This window comes from Erythrolamprus reginae, chromosome 1 (assembly GCF_031021105.1).
Source record: "Erythrolamprus reginae isolate rEryReg1 chromosome 1, rEryReg1.hap1, whole genome shotgun sequence".
NCBI lineage: Eukaryota > Metazoa > Chordata > Lepidosauria > Squamata > Dipsadidae > Erythrolamprus > Erythrolamprus reginae.
Window position 1 is genome coordinate 391,780,493 of NC_091950.1, and position 15,913 is coordinate 391,796,405.

Here is a 15,913-nt window from a genome sequence, read left to right on the forward strand (position 1 = left end):
GATAATTCATTTCAAATGCACAATGTATCTAGAGATGAAAAGATAATTGCAAAGAACATAATCAAAGAGAGAAATGTTAAGGTTAAGAGGAAAAGAAAAATCAGAATAATGGTATAAAATTTTAAAAAATGCTTTGTAAGTGGGTGAAAAATGGCTAAATAAGGAACCAGGAAGAATGGAATTCAAAATAAAAGTGATGAAATAATTTGAGATGAAATTGAATCAAGACAGTTCTGGAAATAATATTTTAGAGATAAGTATGAGAGTGATAATGATGTTAAAGGGTAAAATAGAAAAGAATGCTATAAATATTCAACAAATGTGTTGGAAAGGACAGCATAAATACTGTGAATATGTTAAAAATGCAGGAATAGGAATTCAATTCAAAGTGTTGGTTATGACCTATAAAGCCCTTCATGGCACCGGACCAGATTATCTCCGGGACCGCCTTCTGCCACACGAATCCCAGCGACCGATTAGGTCCTACAGAGTGGGCCTTCTCCAGGTCCTGTCAACTAAACAATGTTGTTTGTCGGACCCAGGGGAAGAGCCTTCTCTGTGGCGGCCCAGGCCCTCTGGAACCAACTCCCTCCAGAGATCAGAATTGCCCCCACCCTCCTCGCCTTTCGTAAGCTCCTTAAAACCCACCTCTGCCGTCAGACATGGGGGAACTGAGATATTCTTTCCCCCTGGGCCTCTACAGTTTATGCATGGTATGTCAGTATGTATGTCTGGTTTTTATAATAAAGGTTTTTAGTTGTTTTATTATTGGATTGCTACATATTGTTTTTATCACTGTTGTTAGCCGCCCCGAGTCCACGGAGAAGGGCGACATACAAATCAAATCAAATCAAATCAAATCAATAAATAAATAAACAAACAAACAAACAAACAAATAAATAAATAAATAAATAAATAAATAAATAAATAAATAAATAAATAAATAAATAAAATAACATTATAATAATGGATGTTGTTTTTTTTAAAGAAGCAACTACATAATTTGCTTAATAAAGCTTGCATCTGTGCTGGAATACTGGAAGAAAGCCATTACTGACAACAGAGGAAAAGTAATAAAAGTGTATAGAACAGGGATTACTTTGTTAAATGTAGCTGGGAAAGTATTAAGTAGAATTATCTTTGAAAAGTACAAGTTATAACAGCAATCAAATCTAGGAAGTGCAGCCCAGCTTTACAATGAGCAATGAGTAAATGCATCAAATTTTACTTTTCAGCCGCTCATTGAGAAACATATGAACGTAATAAAATTTATTTGCTGGTTAATTTAATGAAAGTGTATAATGAAACAAATGGGCTTGAGTTATGGACTATTTTCCACAAATGAGGAGATAAAAGTTGGTTGCTGAATGAGATTTAGAGTGGTATTGGATGAAAATAAAGCATGCATAAGATTACACAGCATGGTTAGCAAAATGGTTCAGGGTTGAGCAAAAAACAAGAAACAGATCTGTGGCACGCTCTTGGTCGTTTAATGGTTTTTCAATAGACGTATTAAAAATGCTTGTGGTGATGCTTGTGATGTGTTTACTGGGAATGTAAAAGTATGTACAGATAGCCCTTGATTTATAACCACAATTGAGCTCAGAATTTGTGTTGCTAAGTAAGAAATTTTATTCTGGTCTGAGCTTAATGCTTTTCTCAGTCAGATAAAACTCCACGCAAATGGGTAAAACATACAGGTTACATTTATTGTCTGGTATCTTCATAACATTTACTAAGAGATGAAATTCCTCAGATATTATGTTCATAATCTGTCCCATTAAACATAGCTGAAGAGAGATTCATTTCTCCTATATGCAGGCAATTGCATGGTCCTTTGTTAAGACTTAAACATGGCTGTTGGAGAGCAGGGCAGGATTACCCAACAGCCTAGGTTTAGCTTGATGGCCAATCTGAACACACAGGTGGGGTTACATGGCGTTGTGGTTAGTTCTAGCCCAGCTCCTGCCCCAAGGACTGTGGATGTGGGGGAGACATACACATGCCGCAGGCCTGTTTTGCTCCCAGTGGAATCTGCTGATGAAGGTTCCTCTGACCAAGAAGACATGAGTGACAGGGAGGAGGAGAGTGTGGCAGACAGTACAGAAGGAGATCAATTATCTAGCTCCTCCTTGGATTCGGAACAAGAGTTAATGATACAGCCACGCATGTAGAGAGCGATGCATAGGCAGCAACAACTGAGAGATTATTATCAAAGAAAATGAGGCCACCTGTGGTTGGGTGGGGCTGTGGTAATTAGTGAGGCTGCTATAAATAGCAGCCTGTGGGTTTGGCCATTGTGGAGGATTATCTGACCCTTGTGTTTCGTGCCTGCCTTGCTGACTTCGACCTTTGTGTGCTGATTTTTCCCCGCTTTGAAACTAAACCAGAGCAAAGTGTGTTTCACTTTGCGAAAGAAGGACTGTGAATTGCCTCACAGCTGCAAGCTAAATATCTCAGAACTGATAAGGGACTTGTACAAATTACCAGGTTGTTTGGAGACGAGTGCTCCTTGCTATACAAAAAGAGTGCTTAGTTTATTTGAATTTTCGGTATAAAGAACATTGTTTTGAATTTTCAAACGTGTGTGTGTCTGAAATTTGTATCTGTGAATTTTCAGGAGGATTCTACCAGAGAGCTCGACAGAACACATGCAGTGAAGGGCTATCAAAATTTTTACTACCACACTGTGGGTGTGACTTATGCATTTTCTTTCAACATCTTTCAGTGCAAATTGGGTGCTCTGGGGTGGAGCTCCATTTTTGCTACCCACTGTGTCCCCCCCGCCCCCCGGTCCGGGCAGCAGCCCACCCCTGGTTATATGTGATGGACTACATTACCCAGACTGCAATCTATAGCTACATTTCCCTAGTGCAGTGTTTCTCAAATAGTGGGGTGGGCCCTCTGGCGGGAGGGGGGATGTGGAGCAATGCTCGGGGGGGCACGTGATTCCAGGGAACCGCTGATTTTTTGTCGCAGGGAGTAGGGGGCTTTTGCACCGAACAATAGCACACAGCACAGAGCAGGAGATATGAAGTGCACATAACAAACCCTTGAGAGACACCGTGGAAAAATATTTAACAGGGATGAAAAAAAAGGAGGAGAGAGACGGAGATAATAAGACAAACATAAGTTTCCTGAAAGCTAAGATGAGGAGATATGATCACTGTGACTATGGTGGGACATGAGGAAAGACGAATATGTTTACTGTGTCTAAAAATGTTGGCAATGGACAGCATGAAGCCAAATAAATTAAGGTGTCACTTAAACACATTACAGCCCAATCACGCTGATAAACCACTTGAGTTTTTTCAGCGAAAATGTGCTGAATATTACAATCATACCGGTGGAGAGTTGGGGGCGGGGCATGAAATATTTACTTCTTCCTAGAGGGGGCGTAACAGAAAATAATTGAGAAACACTGCCCTAATGCAATCTCTTAAAAGAAACAGCTCCTAAACTGAGCTAAATATCCCTTTAGTCTGTCAGCATAAATTTGTTAAATGAGTTTTGACCCATTTTACAACTTTTCTTGTTTAATTGAATCAAGGCAGTTGTTAAATGAGTAACACAGTTGTTAAGTGAATCTGGATTCCTCGTGGACTTTGTTAGTGAGAAGGTCACAAAAGGGGATCACGTAAAGGGTGGATTCCCATTCCCGCCACTACTGGTGCCCAGGCAGTTTTGTGTCTCTTGCATTCGCATGCGCGTGAGCCAACATGTTTTTGCTTCTGTGCATGTCCAGGTAGCAAAATATTGTGAGGGGTGTGAGATTTCGGTATTTTTTTTTTTTACTTCCACGTATGCGCGCATCTCCTCGTGAGATTTTGTTTCCTGCACATGCGCAGAAGCAAAACCATGCTGGGACATGTGTGCGCACACGCAGGAGAAGCGAAGCTGCATGCGCAGCTCAACTTTTGCTACCGGTGCAGAAGTAATGGGCAGCCAAATTTTTTACTGCCACACTGTAGGCATGGCTTATTTTGTGGGTATGGCTTGATGGTCATGTGACTAGGTAGGAGTGGCTTGCCGGTCATGTGACCAGGTGGGAGTGGCTTGAATGATCATCATCATTCAAGTGAACTGTTATTGCCGCACGATGCCTTTTCATCTCAGCTGTGGGCAGAGTGAGGGCTTCATGAGGGGGAAAAGACTGCAGCTCAGACTGCTGTGGTATGGCGCGGCTCTCCTGGCCTTGGGAGGTGGCCGCGTGAGGCTAGAGGGAAGCTAGGCAGGAGAGAGGGAAGCTCGTTCGAGGCCAGGAAGGAGGAAAGAGGAAAAAAGCAAAGCGCACACAGCAGCAGCAGCAGGGAAAGAAAGAAAGATGAGCTAAGACCAGTAATCCAGGAAGTTATTGCCGCAGGGTCAGCTGGAGTTGTGCATGCAGCTTCAGTTCCACCCCGTCCTGCCTGCTGCCCACCCCTGCAGTGCAGCATCCTTTACCGTTTCATTAGCAACCCACTACTGGATCACACGATGATATGAAATTTAAGATATACCTGTTTCTCCAGCTTGGTCTCCCTTCTCGCCTTTTTCTCCCTTTGGTCCCCGCTCGCCTGAAAATAGAAGGGGAAAAAAGTATAATGGGGAAAATTATAAACTTAGAAATCAGTATCAGGACCACGTGGCTCTCAGATATTTTGTTGCCCAATGACAATCCACTTAAAAGACCGGAATGCTCTCGGTGGGCCCCATTCATTGCCATGAGGCTTGTCATGGAAGAACTGCGCTATATTAATTAGACCTGTCGGTCTCCTAACCTGCCGTCCTTATTGATGTATTGGAAACAAAAATGCTAAGCTAATAACCCATTTATTATCCTAATTGCATTCATTTATTTATGCTCGACAGACGTGCATAGTTGGATAAAAAGCTTTAAAAAAATAAATCTTTGTCAAATTTTCTGTCCTGCAGGGCTTGGTTGTAGCTTTTTTTACTAGGGCCAACAAACAATAAATGATTTGGATAGCTGTGGGAGGGGGTATAAACAGGCAACTAGTATTTTGTATTATAAAGTAAAAAATTTACATCTTTTAGTTAAGATCACAGGTGGGTCCTTCCTAGTTTGGACCAGTTCGCCAAAACCAATAGTGACCCACTGGTGATGTCATGATGACATCACAGAACCGGTTTGGTTGTTGCAGATATGTGGGCGCCGCCATCTTTTTTTTGAATTTTAAAAAAATTATTTGGGGTGAGGATTTTTTTCCCCCTAAACATGCACAGAAGCCTAGTTTTAGACATTGCACATGCATCGTCGCCTTGTTTTAATGTATGGTATGCGTGTGTTGCATTGTTTTTTTAAATGATGGGTTTTTTAACTGTTTTTTAATATTAGATTTGTTTCCATTGTAACATTGTAACATTGTAACATTGTTATTATTGTTGTTGTGAGCCACCCCGAGTCTTCGGAGAGGGACGGCATACAAATCTAATTAATAATAATAATAATAATAATAATAATAATAATCGATCATCGTCATTCAAGTGAACTGTTATTGCTGCACAATATTATTATTGCTGCACAATATTATTATTATTATTATTATTATTATTATTATTATTATTATTATTTTGGCTTTTAAATATATATATATATGTACTGCGCATGCACACACACACACATAAAGTGTGCCTGCATTTATGAGGCATGCCCAGAGGCAAGGGAAGAAACAAACCGACAACGAGGTGAGTTAGAACCCACCCCTGGTTAAGATCTGTTCGCAAATTGCATAGTTTGGTTTATCAGTGCACATATTTATACCAGCTCACGGCAGACCGATAGATCCACATAAATGCTTGGCCATAAAATTCGTATAAATACACCATGCATTAAGCTTATGGAGCAATAAACAGATTTTATATACTTGTTAGCTGCATGTGTGAGTCTAGCCCCGTCCTTATTCATAACCCCCCTCCAAAATTATTTTTGTTGTTTCGTTATTAGAAGATGTAGAGGACACCTGATTTCAGAACAAATATGGGTGACTTACATTAAGAATAAAACAGAAAACAATAAAAAGAAAAGCTTATGGATTCGTATAAACATAATACTGAATAAAATGTATAAGAACCGTAAACCAAGCCCAGGGAAAACTGCCAAAATTTTAAGTACTTCCAGAAAACTATCAGGGTGAAAGTGAAACAGATTGGGGAGAGGGGAGAAGGGGGGTGGTAATCAACTTTTAGTTTCTATATAGAGTTGATGTCTTCCAAATGGGTTGACACTTTTCAAAATTCCTACATCCCAACACACAGCTCTGTTCGAATGCCTCCAACAGGGAGGAGACCAGCACTTTTCTAGTAATAGTTCCAACGTCAAACTTCTGTAACTAGCTTTTCAAAAAACACATTTTATTAGGCATGTTGATAACATGTGGGGAAAGGTTTTTTTTAAATACAGTGGTACCTCATGATACGAACCCCTCGTGATACGAACCCCTCGTGATACGAACCCCTCGTGATACGAACCCCTCGTGATACGAACCCCTCGTGATACGAACCCCTCGTGATATGAACCCCTTGTGATACGAACCTGGGGTTTGGAATTTTTTTGCCTCTTCTTATGAACTTTTTTCAGCTTACGAACCCACCGCAGATCACAAAATGGCGCTCCGCTGGGAGCCGCCGCCCGGCTGTCACCTTCTGAAACAGCCGGGGGGCTTCTCAGTCTTCTCCCAAACGCCGAACCCGGAGGTTCGGGTTCGGGTTCCAGAGGCCGCCGAGAAGCGCCTGGGTGTTTCAGAAGGTTGCAGCCAGGCGGCACCGCTCAGCGGAGTGCTGTTTTTGCAATTGGCGGTGGCGTTTTCATCCGATCTGGAGGTTAGAAAGGAGGTGGGGAATCCCAATAGGGAATTCCATGGGTGGAGCTTTGACATCATGAAGATGTCCGACCCTATGGGAAACAATGTTTCGTCTTACGGACGTTTCGCCTTACGAACCTACTTCCGGAACCAATTAGGTTCGTAAGACGAGGTATTATTGTATTTAATTTTGGATATTTAGTACAACTAAAAAGTATAGTTAATTTCATATCCAGTGATAAGAGAAAATAGTTTTAGCTGATGTTGAAAGTGCCTGCTTGCTTGCACACAGGAAATCAGACTATTACACTATCACTTAGGCCTATATAAACACACCCAAACAGAAGTTCATACATACATGTACAAAGAATGAATTGGAATTATAGAAATTGCATCATCGTCAGCATCCTAGTCAGGGGTAAAATGCTCCTGGTTCACTCATGCCTGTCAGTCGTCAGAGTTCTGGTTGTGAAGGCAGTGCAAGGCTCCACCCACCCGTCATTTTGAGTCTTTTACCACCTGCGCATGCATAGAACACTTTGCACATGGGCAGAGGGTAAAAGAACCCAAATGGTGGCATCCGGGCAGGTGGGCGGAGCCTCACACTGCCTTCATGACTGGTTCTCCGACGATCGACAGGCACGAGCGAACCGGGAGCATTTCACCCCTGATCCTGTTGTGGTTAGCTCTGGTCCAGCTCCTGCCCCAAGGACTGTGGATGTGGGGGAGACATCCACATGCTGCAGGCCTGTTTTGCCCCCGGTGGAATCTGCTGATGAAGGCTCCTCTGACCAAGAAGACATGAGTGACAGGGAGGAGGAGGGTGTGGCAGACAGCTCAGAAGGAGATCAATTATCTAGTTCCTCCTTGGATTCAGAACAAGAGTTAATGATACAGCCATGTATGCGGAGAGCGATGCATGGGCAACAACAACTGAGAGATTATTATCAAAGAAAATGAGGCCACCTGTGGGTGGGTGGGGCTGTGGTAATTAGTGAGGCTGCTATAAATAGCAGCCTGTGGGTTTGGCCATTGTGGAGGATTATCTGATCGTTGTGTTTCATGACTGCTTTACTGACTTTGACTTTCTGTGTGCTGATTTTCCCCCGCTTTGAAACTAAACCAGAGCAAAGTGTGTTTCACTTTGTGAAAGAAGAAGGACTGTGAATTGCCTCACAGCTGCAAGCTAAGTATCACAGAACTGATAAAGGACTTGTACAAATTACCAGTTTGTTTGGAGACGAGTGCGCTTTGCTATACCAAAAGAGGGCTTAGTTTAAGTGAATTTTCATTATAAAGAACATTGTTTTGAATTTTCAAACGTGTGTGTGTCTGAAATTTGTACCTGTGAATTTTTGGGAGGAGTCTATCAGAGAGCCCGACAGAACAGATCCTAGTAATATACAATCTCTCAAATCGACTAAAAGACCCTGTTTCAATGTAGGACATACTATATGCCCGTGATGGTGAACTTATGGCACACAGAACTCTTTCTGTGGGCATGTATATACTGGCCACTTGGTCTTCAGATTTTCAGTCCTCTGGTATATGCGAAAAGTAACTGGCTGGCACGCATGCACAGACCAGAAACCACAAGACCAGGTGGCCAGCTCAACGCATGCACACCGCCCAGCTGATCTTCGAGTTTTCAGGGCCAAAAAGATTCACCATCAATCAGTAATGGGCAGCCAAAATTTTTACTGCCACACTGTGTGTGTGGTGTATTTTGTGGGTGTGGCTTATTGATCATGTGACTGGGTAGGAGTGGCTTGCCGGCCATGTCATCAGGTGGGAGTGGCTTGAATGATCATCATCATTCATGTGAACTGTTAAGTCCTCAACTTACAACCTTACCAGTGTCGCTCACTGGGGTGACAATTTGCTTTGTGTTTCCCACACTCTCCTGGGTCGCCTCCCCGCCTCAGACTGGGTAGCTAGGCAAATGGGTGCTGCCAGAAGCATAAATGCTGCCAGCGCTGCTTCCACCCATGCCTTCTGCTTGTACCTCGGGTAGGAGGGGGCTGCGTGAGGCTGGAGGGGAGATGGGCAGGAGAGAGGGAAGCTCGCCTGAGGCCAGGAAGGAGGAAAGAGGAAAAAAGCAAGGAACACAGATGCAGCAGCAGCAGCAAGGAAAAAAAGGAGAGCTGAGCTGAGACCAGTAATCCAGGAAGTGACAGCCGCCGATCAGCTGGAGCAGTGCATGTATCTTCATTTCCGCCGGTGGAACTGCGTTCCACCCCATCCTGCCTGCTGCCCACCCCTGCCATCACTGCTATATGCCATCCTGGACCCCTTTAGATGAATATAGAAAATGACTAGACCTTGAGTAGGCAAACTTCCTATTGGAAGGAAAATGGATAAAAATTGTTCTCAGATTTTGTCTCCCACAATCCCAGCCCTCTATGTGGTTTACTATTTTTCAACAGGTGGGCTGCATCCCAGCATTATTTTTATTTTCTAAGAATGCCTGTGGGATCCATGGCTTAGAAATCAAGAGGCATTTTTAGAGAGTAACATATCAACTTTCCATCTTATTTTTCAAGTTAAAAAAAGTCTTTTTGAAAACATTATTTTTCCTTCAATCGTTGTTTTCCCCAGTCTGCTTTTAAGGTAGATCATGGCTGAGCATAGTGCAAATAGCAGTTATATTATTTTATTCTTGGAGCATTGCCAAAAGAAGACACACACTATTGATAGAAGCACAGAGGCTGAAACCTAGCCATTTTCTAGTGTTTGGAGGAACTAACTCAAGCATTATGAAATTGACCAGATGGGATTCTCAGACTAGATCAGGTTGTGTAAAACACCAAAAGAAGTTTGGAAGGAGGCGAGGGGAAAAAACACCTTTTAATTTCTGCATCTCCTAACGTGTCTAGAAAATCTTGATTTTTCACTTTAAAAAGAACCTTCTTGTATTACATATACAAAACCCAAAACGTGATAACTAGAACCGTGCAGAACCGTTTTTTAATTCGGGGGGGGGGGGGGGGTTGCCCAACTCTGGGGAACAAAGACAAGCAACAGCAGCGTTGAAAATTCATAACAGTTAACCAACACTTATCTCTGTACTCCCATAAGAAAAATATTTAAGCAAGTTAAATAGCAACATGTGTGATTTAAAACCACACACACAAACATATCTAGTAAATACCATGTACAGTACTTGAAATCTGGGTTTAATAGCAAAAGATAAGATCTTCTTTGAACCCCTCTCTCTATTTGCCCAGCTTAACATTCCTGGGTCTGGGAAAAGTGTTACAAACAACCCAGCTGGATTCCCTTCTTACTATTAAAGTTTATCTTGGCCCTTGGGGTGCTACCCATGTCTGTTTGCGTTGGCAGAGGAGCCGGCAGTCTGCAGGGTTCTTTCATTTCCCAAAACTTTTATCTCTCTTTCTATCCCCTGAAGACAGATTGAGAATAATCAAAATGTCATTGCAAAAAATCAATGGCCAGCAACAACTATTTTTCCAAGTATACCCTCTTTAGAAGTAAAGGTCTATAAAGATTCTTAGTCACTCAGGTCTTCACAAGTAATTAGGTGTTTGTTTGTTTTTTCAAAATAATGAGCTGTTATTAATAGTGATGGGCAAACTGAACCCGCACAATTCGGGTCCGTACTGAATTTTGCGGTGTTCGGTATGCCGAACATGAACACGAAATTGTTCCAAAGTTCAGGCAAAGTTCGGGGTCATGTTTGACGTTCAGAGTTTTGACGTCACCGGCAGGTTGCTAAGGACGCCAAGGTGATCACTTCCTGGATGTTTATTTTTACGTGAAAGGACCGCCCTTTGCTTGCAGTGCCGCTGCGGTGTCCTTTTTCGTAAAAATAACAATGTTTATTTTTACATGAAGACTTCCCTTTGAAGGAGTTGGGGAATCCCTCCCATGAAGAGATTCCAGGGGCGGAGCTTTGACATCACCGGCAGGTTGCTAAGGACGCCAAAGTAATCACTTCCTGGATTCCATGGAATCCAGGAAGTGATCACCTTGGCGTCCTTAGCAAACTTCCGGTGACATCAAAGCTCCGCCCCCGGAATCTCTTCATGGGAGGGATTCCCCGTTTGGGTTCGAGTTCGGGTTTGGTTCAGGTTCGGCTGAATTTTGCATAAAATTCGACCGAACTTGGCAAATTTGAACACCTTTGGGTTTGCCCATCACTAGTTATTAATGTACCTAGGTACATCCATATATAACATCAACACTCCGCACACTGTACTGGCTGCCAATTGATCTCCGGTCACAATTCAAGGTGTTGGTTATTACCTATAAAGCCCTACATGGCTGAGGACTAGACAATTTATGAGACTGTCTCCTGCCATATACCTCTCAGAGACCTATTAGATCACAAGAGGTTGGCCTACTCTAGATCCCATCGACTAAACAATGCAGGTTGATGGGCCTGTGGGGGTAGAGCCTTCTCTGTGTCTGACCCAATGTTATGGAACTAACTACCCCTCCCCCACCCCCCAATGTCCATACTGCTCCCACCTTACTGTCTTTCCAAAAGGCTGTGAAGACCTAGCTTTGCCAGGAGGCCTGGGAGCCATGAATGTAGAATCTTATCACGGCCAAATTGTAACTGATTCTGTGTTTGATTGGATAGTTCATTGGGTTTATTATGGTTTTACTGTTCTTTATTAACTATTACTTAACTGAATTATTTACTGTTGTAAGCTGCCCTGAGTCCCATAGGGATTGGGCGGCATAGAAATCAAATTAATTAAATTAAATTAAATTAAATTTCCTAAGTATGTAAAATACTTAGGAAAACTTATCTAAGTCACCGTCATAGGAAGTGAGCATATTTGCTAATGTTCTTATTTTATAAGGAGGAACTGAAACCAAAATAAAAACCAAATTGATCATGTTTCCCGAATTACCAATAAAGTTCAGGACATATCTATATTTCTATCCTGGGGTTCTCTAAAAATAAGCTACATAATCCTATGATGTGATTACAAAATCGTGTCTGGGAGAAGGGAAATCAAAAGAGAAGGGAAATCTAGAAAGGGTGCAGAAAAGAGCAACTAAAATGATAAAGGGACTAGAGACCAGGTCATACGAGGAAAGGTTGCTGGAACTGGGCATGGATAGTCTTCGGAGTCTTCGGAGAGGGGCGGCATACAAATCTAAGTAATAAATAATAAATAAATAAATAAAATAAATAGTCTAGTAAAAAGAAGAGCTAGGGGGGACATGATAGCTGTATACTTGAGGGGTTGCCACAGAAAAAAGGGGGACATACTGTTTTCCAGGGCACCAGAGGGCCGGACGAGGAACAACGGTTGGAAACTGACCAAGGAAAGATTCAACTTGGAGATAAGAAAGAATTTCCTGATAGTGAGAGTGATCAACCAGTGGAACGGCCTGCCAGCGGAGGTTGTGGACTCCCCAACTTGGGACACTTTCAAGAGGAGATTGCATGCACCCCTATAATTCACCTACTTTTAACTTGTACTTCATATTTTTGGATTCAAAGAGCTTCCATGCTTCACTTCCAGATATAGTGGTTTCTACAGATTGGAATCTTTTAATAAGTCTTAATAAGGCTTGAAATTTTGGGCTTAGACAACTTAGAACTATGTCCCATTCAGTCTGACCTAAGTGTAGTACACAAAATTATATGCAACAATGTCCTACCTATCAATGACTACGTCAGTTTCAACCACAACAATACACAAACATACAATAGATACAAACTTAAGGTAAACAGCTCTAAACTCAATTGCAGAAAATTCGACTTAGAGAATTGTCAATGCCTGGAATGCACTACCTGATCCAGTGTGTTCTTCCCCACAGCCTCCAAAACTTTAACCTTAGACTGTCTACTGTTGACCTCACTCCATTCCTAAGAGGTCTATAAGAAGTGTGCACAAATGCACCTTTCTGCCTATCATCCCTGTACTTATGTCCAGTAGCAGGTTGCTACTGGTGCGGGAGGGAACAGCGCACCAGATTGTGCAATTTATGCACAACCACTTCAGTGCCAGTCCTATGGGCGTCACCATCTTTTTTCTTCAATTTTTTGTATTTTTTTTCTTGCGTAGAAGCAAGATCTTAGAAACATAGAAACATAGAAGTCTGACGGCAGAAAAAGACCTCATGGTCCATCTAGTCTGCCCTTATACTATTTCCTGTATTTTATCTTACAATGGATATATGTTTATCCCAGGCATGTTTAAATTCAGTTACTGTGGACTTACCAACCACGTCTGCTGGAAGTTTGTTCCAAGGATCTACTACTCTTTCAGTGAAATAATATTTTCTCACGTTGCTTTTGATCTTCCCCCCAACTAACTTCAGATTGTGTCCCCTTGTTCTTGTGTTCACTTTCCTATTAAAAACACTTCCCTCCTGAACCTTATTTAACCCTTTAACATATTTAAATGTTTCGATCATGACCCCCCCTTTTCCTTCTGTCCTCCAGACTATACAGATTGAGTTCATTAAGTCTTTCCTGATCTTACGTGGGGATGCGCATGTACGCAAGATTTCAGAATTTTTTTGCTTCTGCGCATGTGCAAGAGCAAAAAATTACAAAAATTGCACAGGTGGGCGCTTCCCTTGCAAGATTTCAACATGTTTTTGGCTCCTGCGCATGAGCAGAAGCAAAAACATGCAGAAGCTGCACACTTATAGCATGCATATGCATGGAAGACAATTGAAGCTGCACGCATAGCACACCGGTAACAGCAATAATAGCATCCCACCCCTGCTTATGTCCCCATTATTTATATCCATTTCATGTATTCATAATCATGTTTATATTTATATCTGTTATCTTATCTTATACATGCTTAGAAACATAGAAACATAGAAAACTGATGGCAGAAAAAGACCTCATGATCTAGTCTGCCCTTACACTACTTTCTGCATTTTATCTTAGGATGGATATATGTTTATCCCAGGCATGTTTAAATTCAGTTACTGTGGATGTATCTACCACGTCTGCTGGAAGTTTGTTCCAAGGATCTACTACTCTTTCAGTAAAATAATATTTTCTCACGTTGCTTTTGATCTTTTCCCCAACTAACTTCAGATTGTGTCCCCTTGTTCTTGTGTTCACTTTCCTATTAAAAACACTTCCCTCCTGGGCCTTATTTAACCCTTTAACATATTTAAATGTTTCGATCATGTCATGCTTGACAAAACAAACAAACCATAGACCATAAGATCCAACAATGCTGAAAACTGGATAAAGTGGCAGGTGAAATGCAGGCCCTGTGATATGACAGGAACATACAAAGAACAATGCAAGAAAATATCTTGCTTTTGTAGATCTTTCTGACTTTGCCCTATGGTTTTGGTGCAAGTTAAGTAACAATGAAACAGACTTAGGGAACGGCAAAGAGGATACCCAGAGCATCAGAAACTTAGTCTTATGAAGTGTGGAATTGCAGGAATGTGAAAAGTTTTGCCTTGAGAAAACTAGACAGAAGACCTGATGACATTCTCCAAGAATTTGAAAGGAAGTTATACAGAGTCACAGAATAATCAGCATCACCCCAGAAAATGGAATAATACATCTGTGCTGCTGCAAACATTCATCTGGAATGTTTTAATTGGGATTCCTATGCGGTTCAGAATTGGACTTGAACTCTAAATGTCCCTATTCAGTTTTATGGCTTTTATGATTTATTCTCAGGGCATTATCCCACAAAGAGGAATTATGTTAAGCAGATTCACATCCGGATGAACTCAGTGCTCACAGGGATTATTATTATTATTTATTATTTATTAGATTTGTATGCCGCCCCTCTCCATAGACTCGGGGCAGCTCACAACAGGGATATTATGCATGGCAACTTCGCCGTTTTAAGGGAAGCCACTCACCTCTCTTGCTTATTTCCAATAGATGTAAAATCATCTTATTTATCTGAACATTTTATTGACGGCGGCGCAGTGGTTAGAGTGCAGTACTGCAGGCTACTTCTGCTGACTGCTGGCTGCCTGCAATTTGGCAGTGCAAACCTCACCAGGCAGAAGGTTGACTCAGCCTTCCATCCTTCTGAGGTTGGTAAAACGAGGAGCCAGATTATTGGAGGCAATATGCTGACTATGTAAACTGCTTAGAGAGGGCTGTAAAGCACTGAAAAAGGTACATAAGTCTAAGTACTATTGCTATTTATTAAACAGCTGTTTTTAAAAAGTAAAATAGGATATAAATAAGGGTCCAGCCCTTGCATTTCTTTACTATACCAAAATTCGAAGCCAATCTTCAGCAATGTATTAGATCTCTAAAGATCTGTAGGAACAGCTGTCAAGCAAATTGTTTGATATTGGATTCAATGGACCATGTGGTTGGAAGCAGTAATTTTGTGGAATCCTATGCCAAGAAAGAACAGCTGTGCAATTTTTCTCCCTTGCTCTTGATGGTAAACAGCGAGCAGACAGGCAAAACTATGTTTCTGAAGAAGATTATTTCAGTAACGGGGGTGGGGAGGAGAGATCAACCTAAAATTATTACAGGATTGATTAATTCCTCCGTGGGGAAAGGATATAGATTTTAGACATTTTTTAGTTTGGTAAATAAGGAAGAACAATACATAACAAAATAATATAACAGAGTTGGAAGGGACCTAGAGGGGTCTTCTAGTCTAATCCCCTGCTTAGGCTGGAAGCCCTAAGATTGGACAAATAGTTATCCAATCTCTTCTTTAAAAACTTCCAGTGTTGGAGCATTCACAATTTCTGGGGGCAAGATATTACACTTAATTGTTCTAACTGTCAGGAAATGTCTGTGTCTCTCCTTGATTAGTTTCCATCCATTGCTTCTTTTCCTGCCTTCAGTTCAGTGGTGGAGTTCAATTTTCTTAACAACCGGTTCTGTGAGCATGGCTTATTTGGGGACATGACTTGGTGGTCATGTGGGTGGGTGGGCAGGGCTATGTGCATAGGGACTACCCAGGGGGCTAAAGAAGATGAATTATGACCAGTGATAGGCTCCTATGGGTACGGTCAGGTATGCAGAACTGGTAGGAAACATTTGGTCAGGTATGCAGAACTGGTAGAAAAAAATTGATTTTTCCCCCCTTTTTTTCCCTTCTGGGCTCTGGGTATGTTTCTCCTATCAAAGTAAATGAGGTTGAATGTGTATAATTTCAGAA

General features: G+C 41.7%; 1 protein-coding gene across 1 annotated transcript in view; it reads right to left on the reverse strand.

The window, feature by feature from the left end:
* The window catches only part of SCARA5 (scavenger receptor class A member 5), a 155,483-nt gene that overhangs the window by 28,351 nt on the left and 111,219 nt on the right, over positions 1–15,913 (reverse strand). The window contains exon 7 of the mRNA XM_070741887.1: positions 4,500–4,556. Coding sequence (XP_070597988.1) covers positions 4,500–4,556 — 57 coding nt within the window. The remainder of the gene's footprint in view (positions 1–4,499; positions 4,557–15,913) is intronic.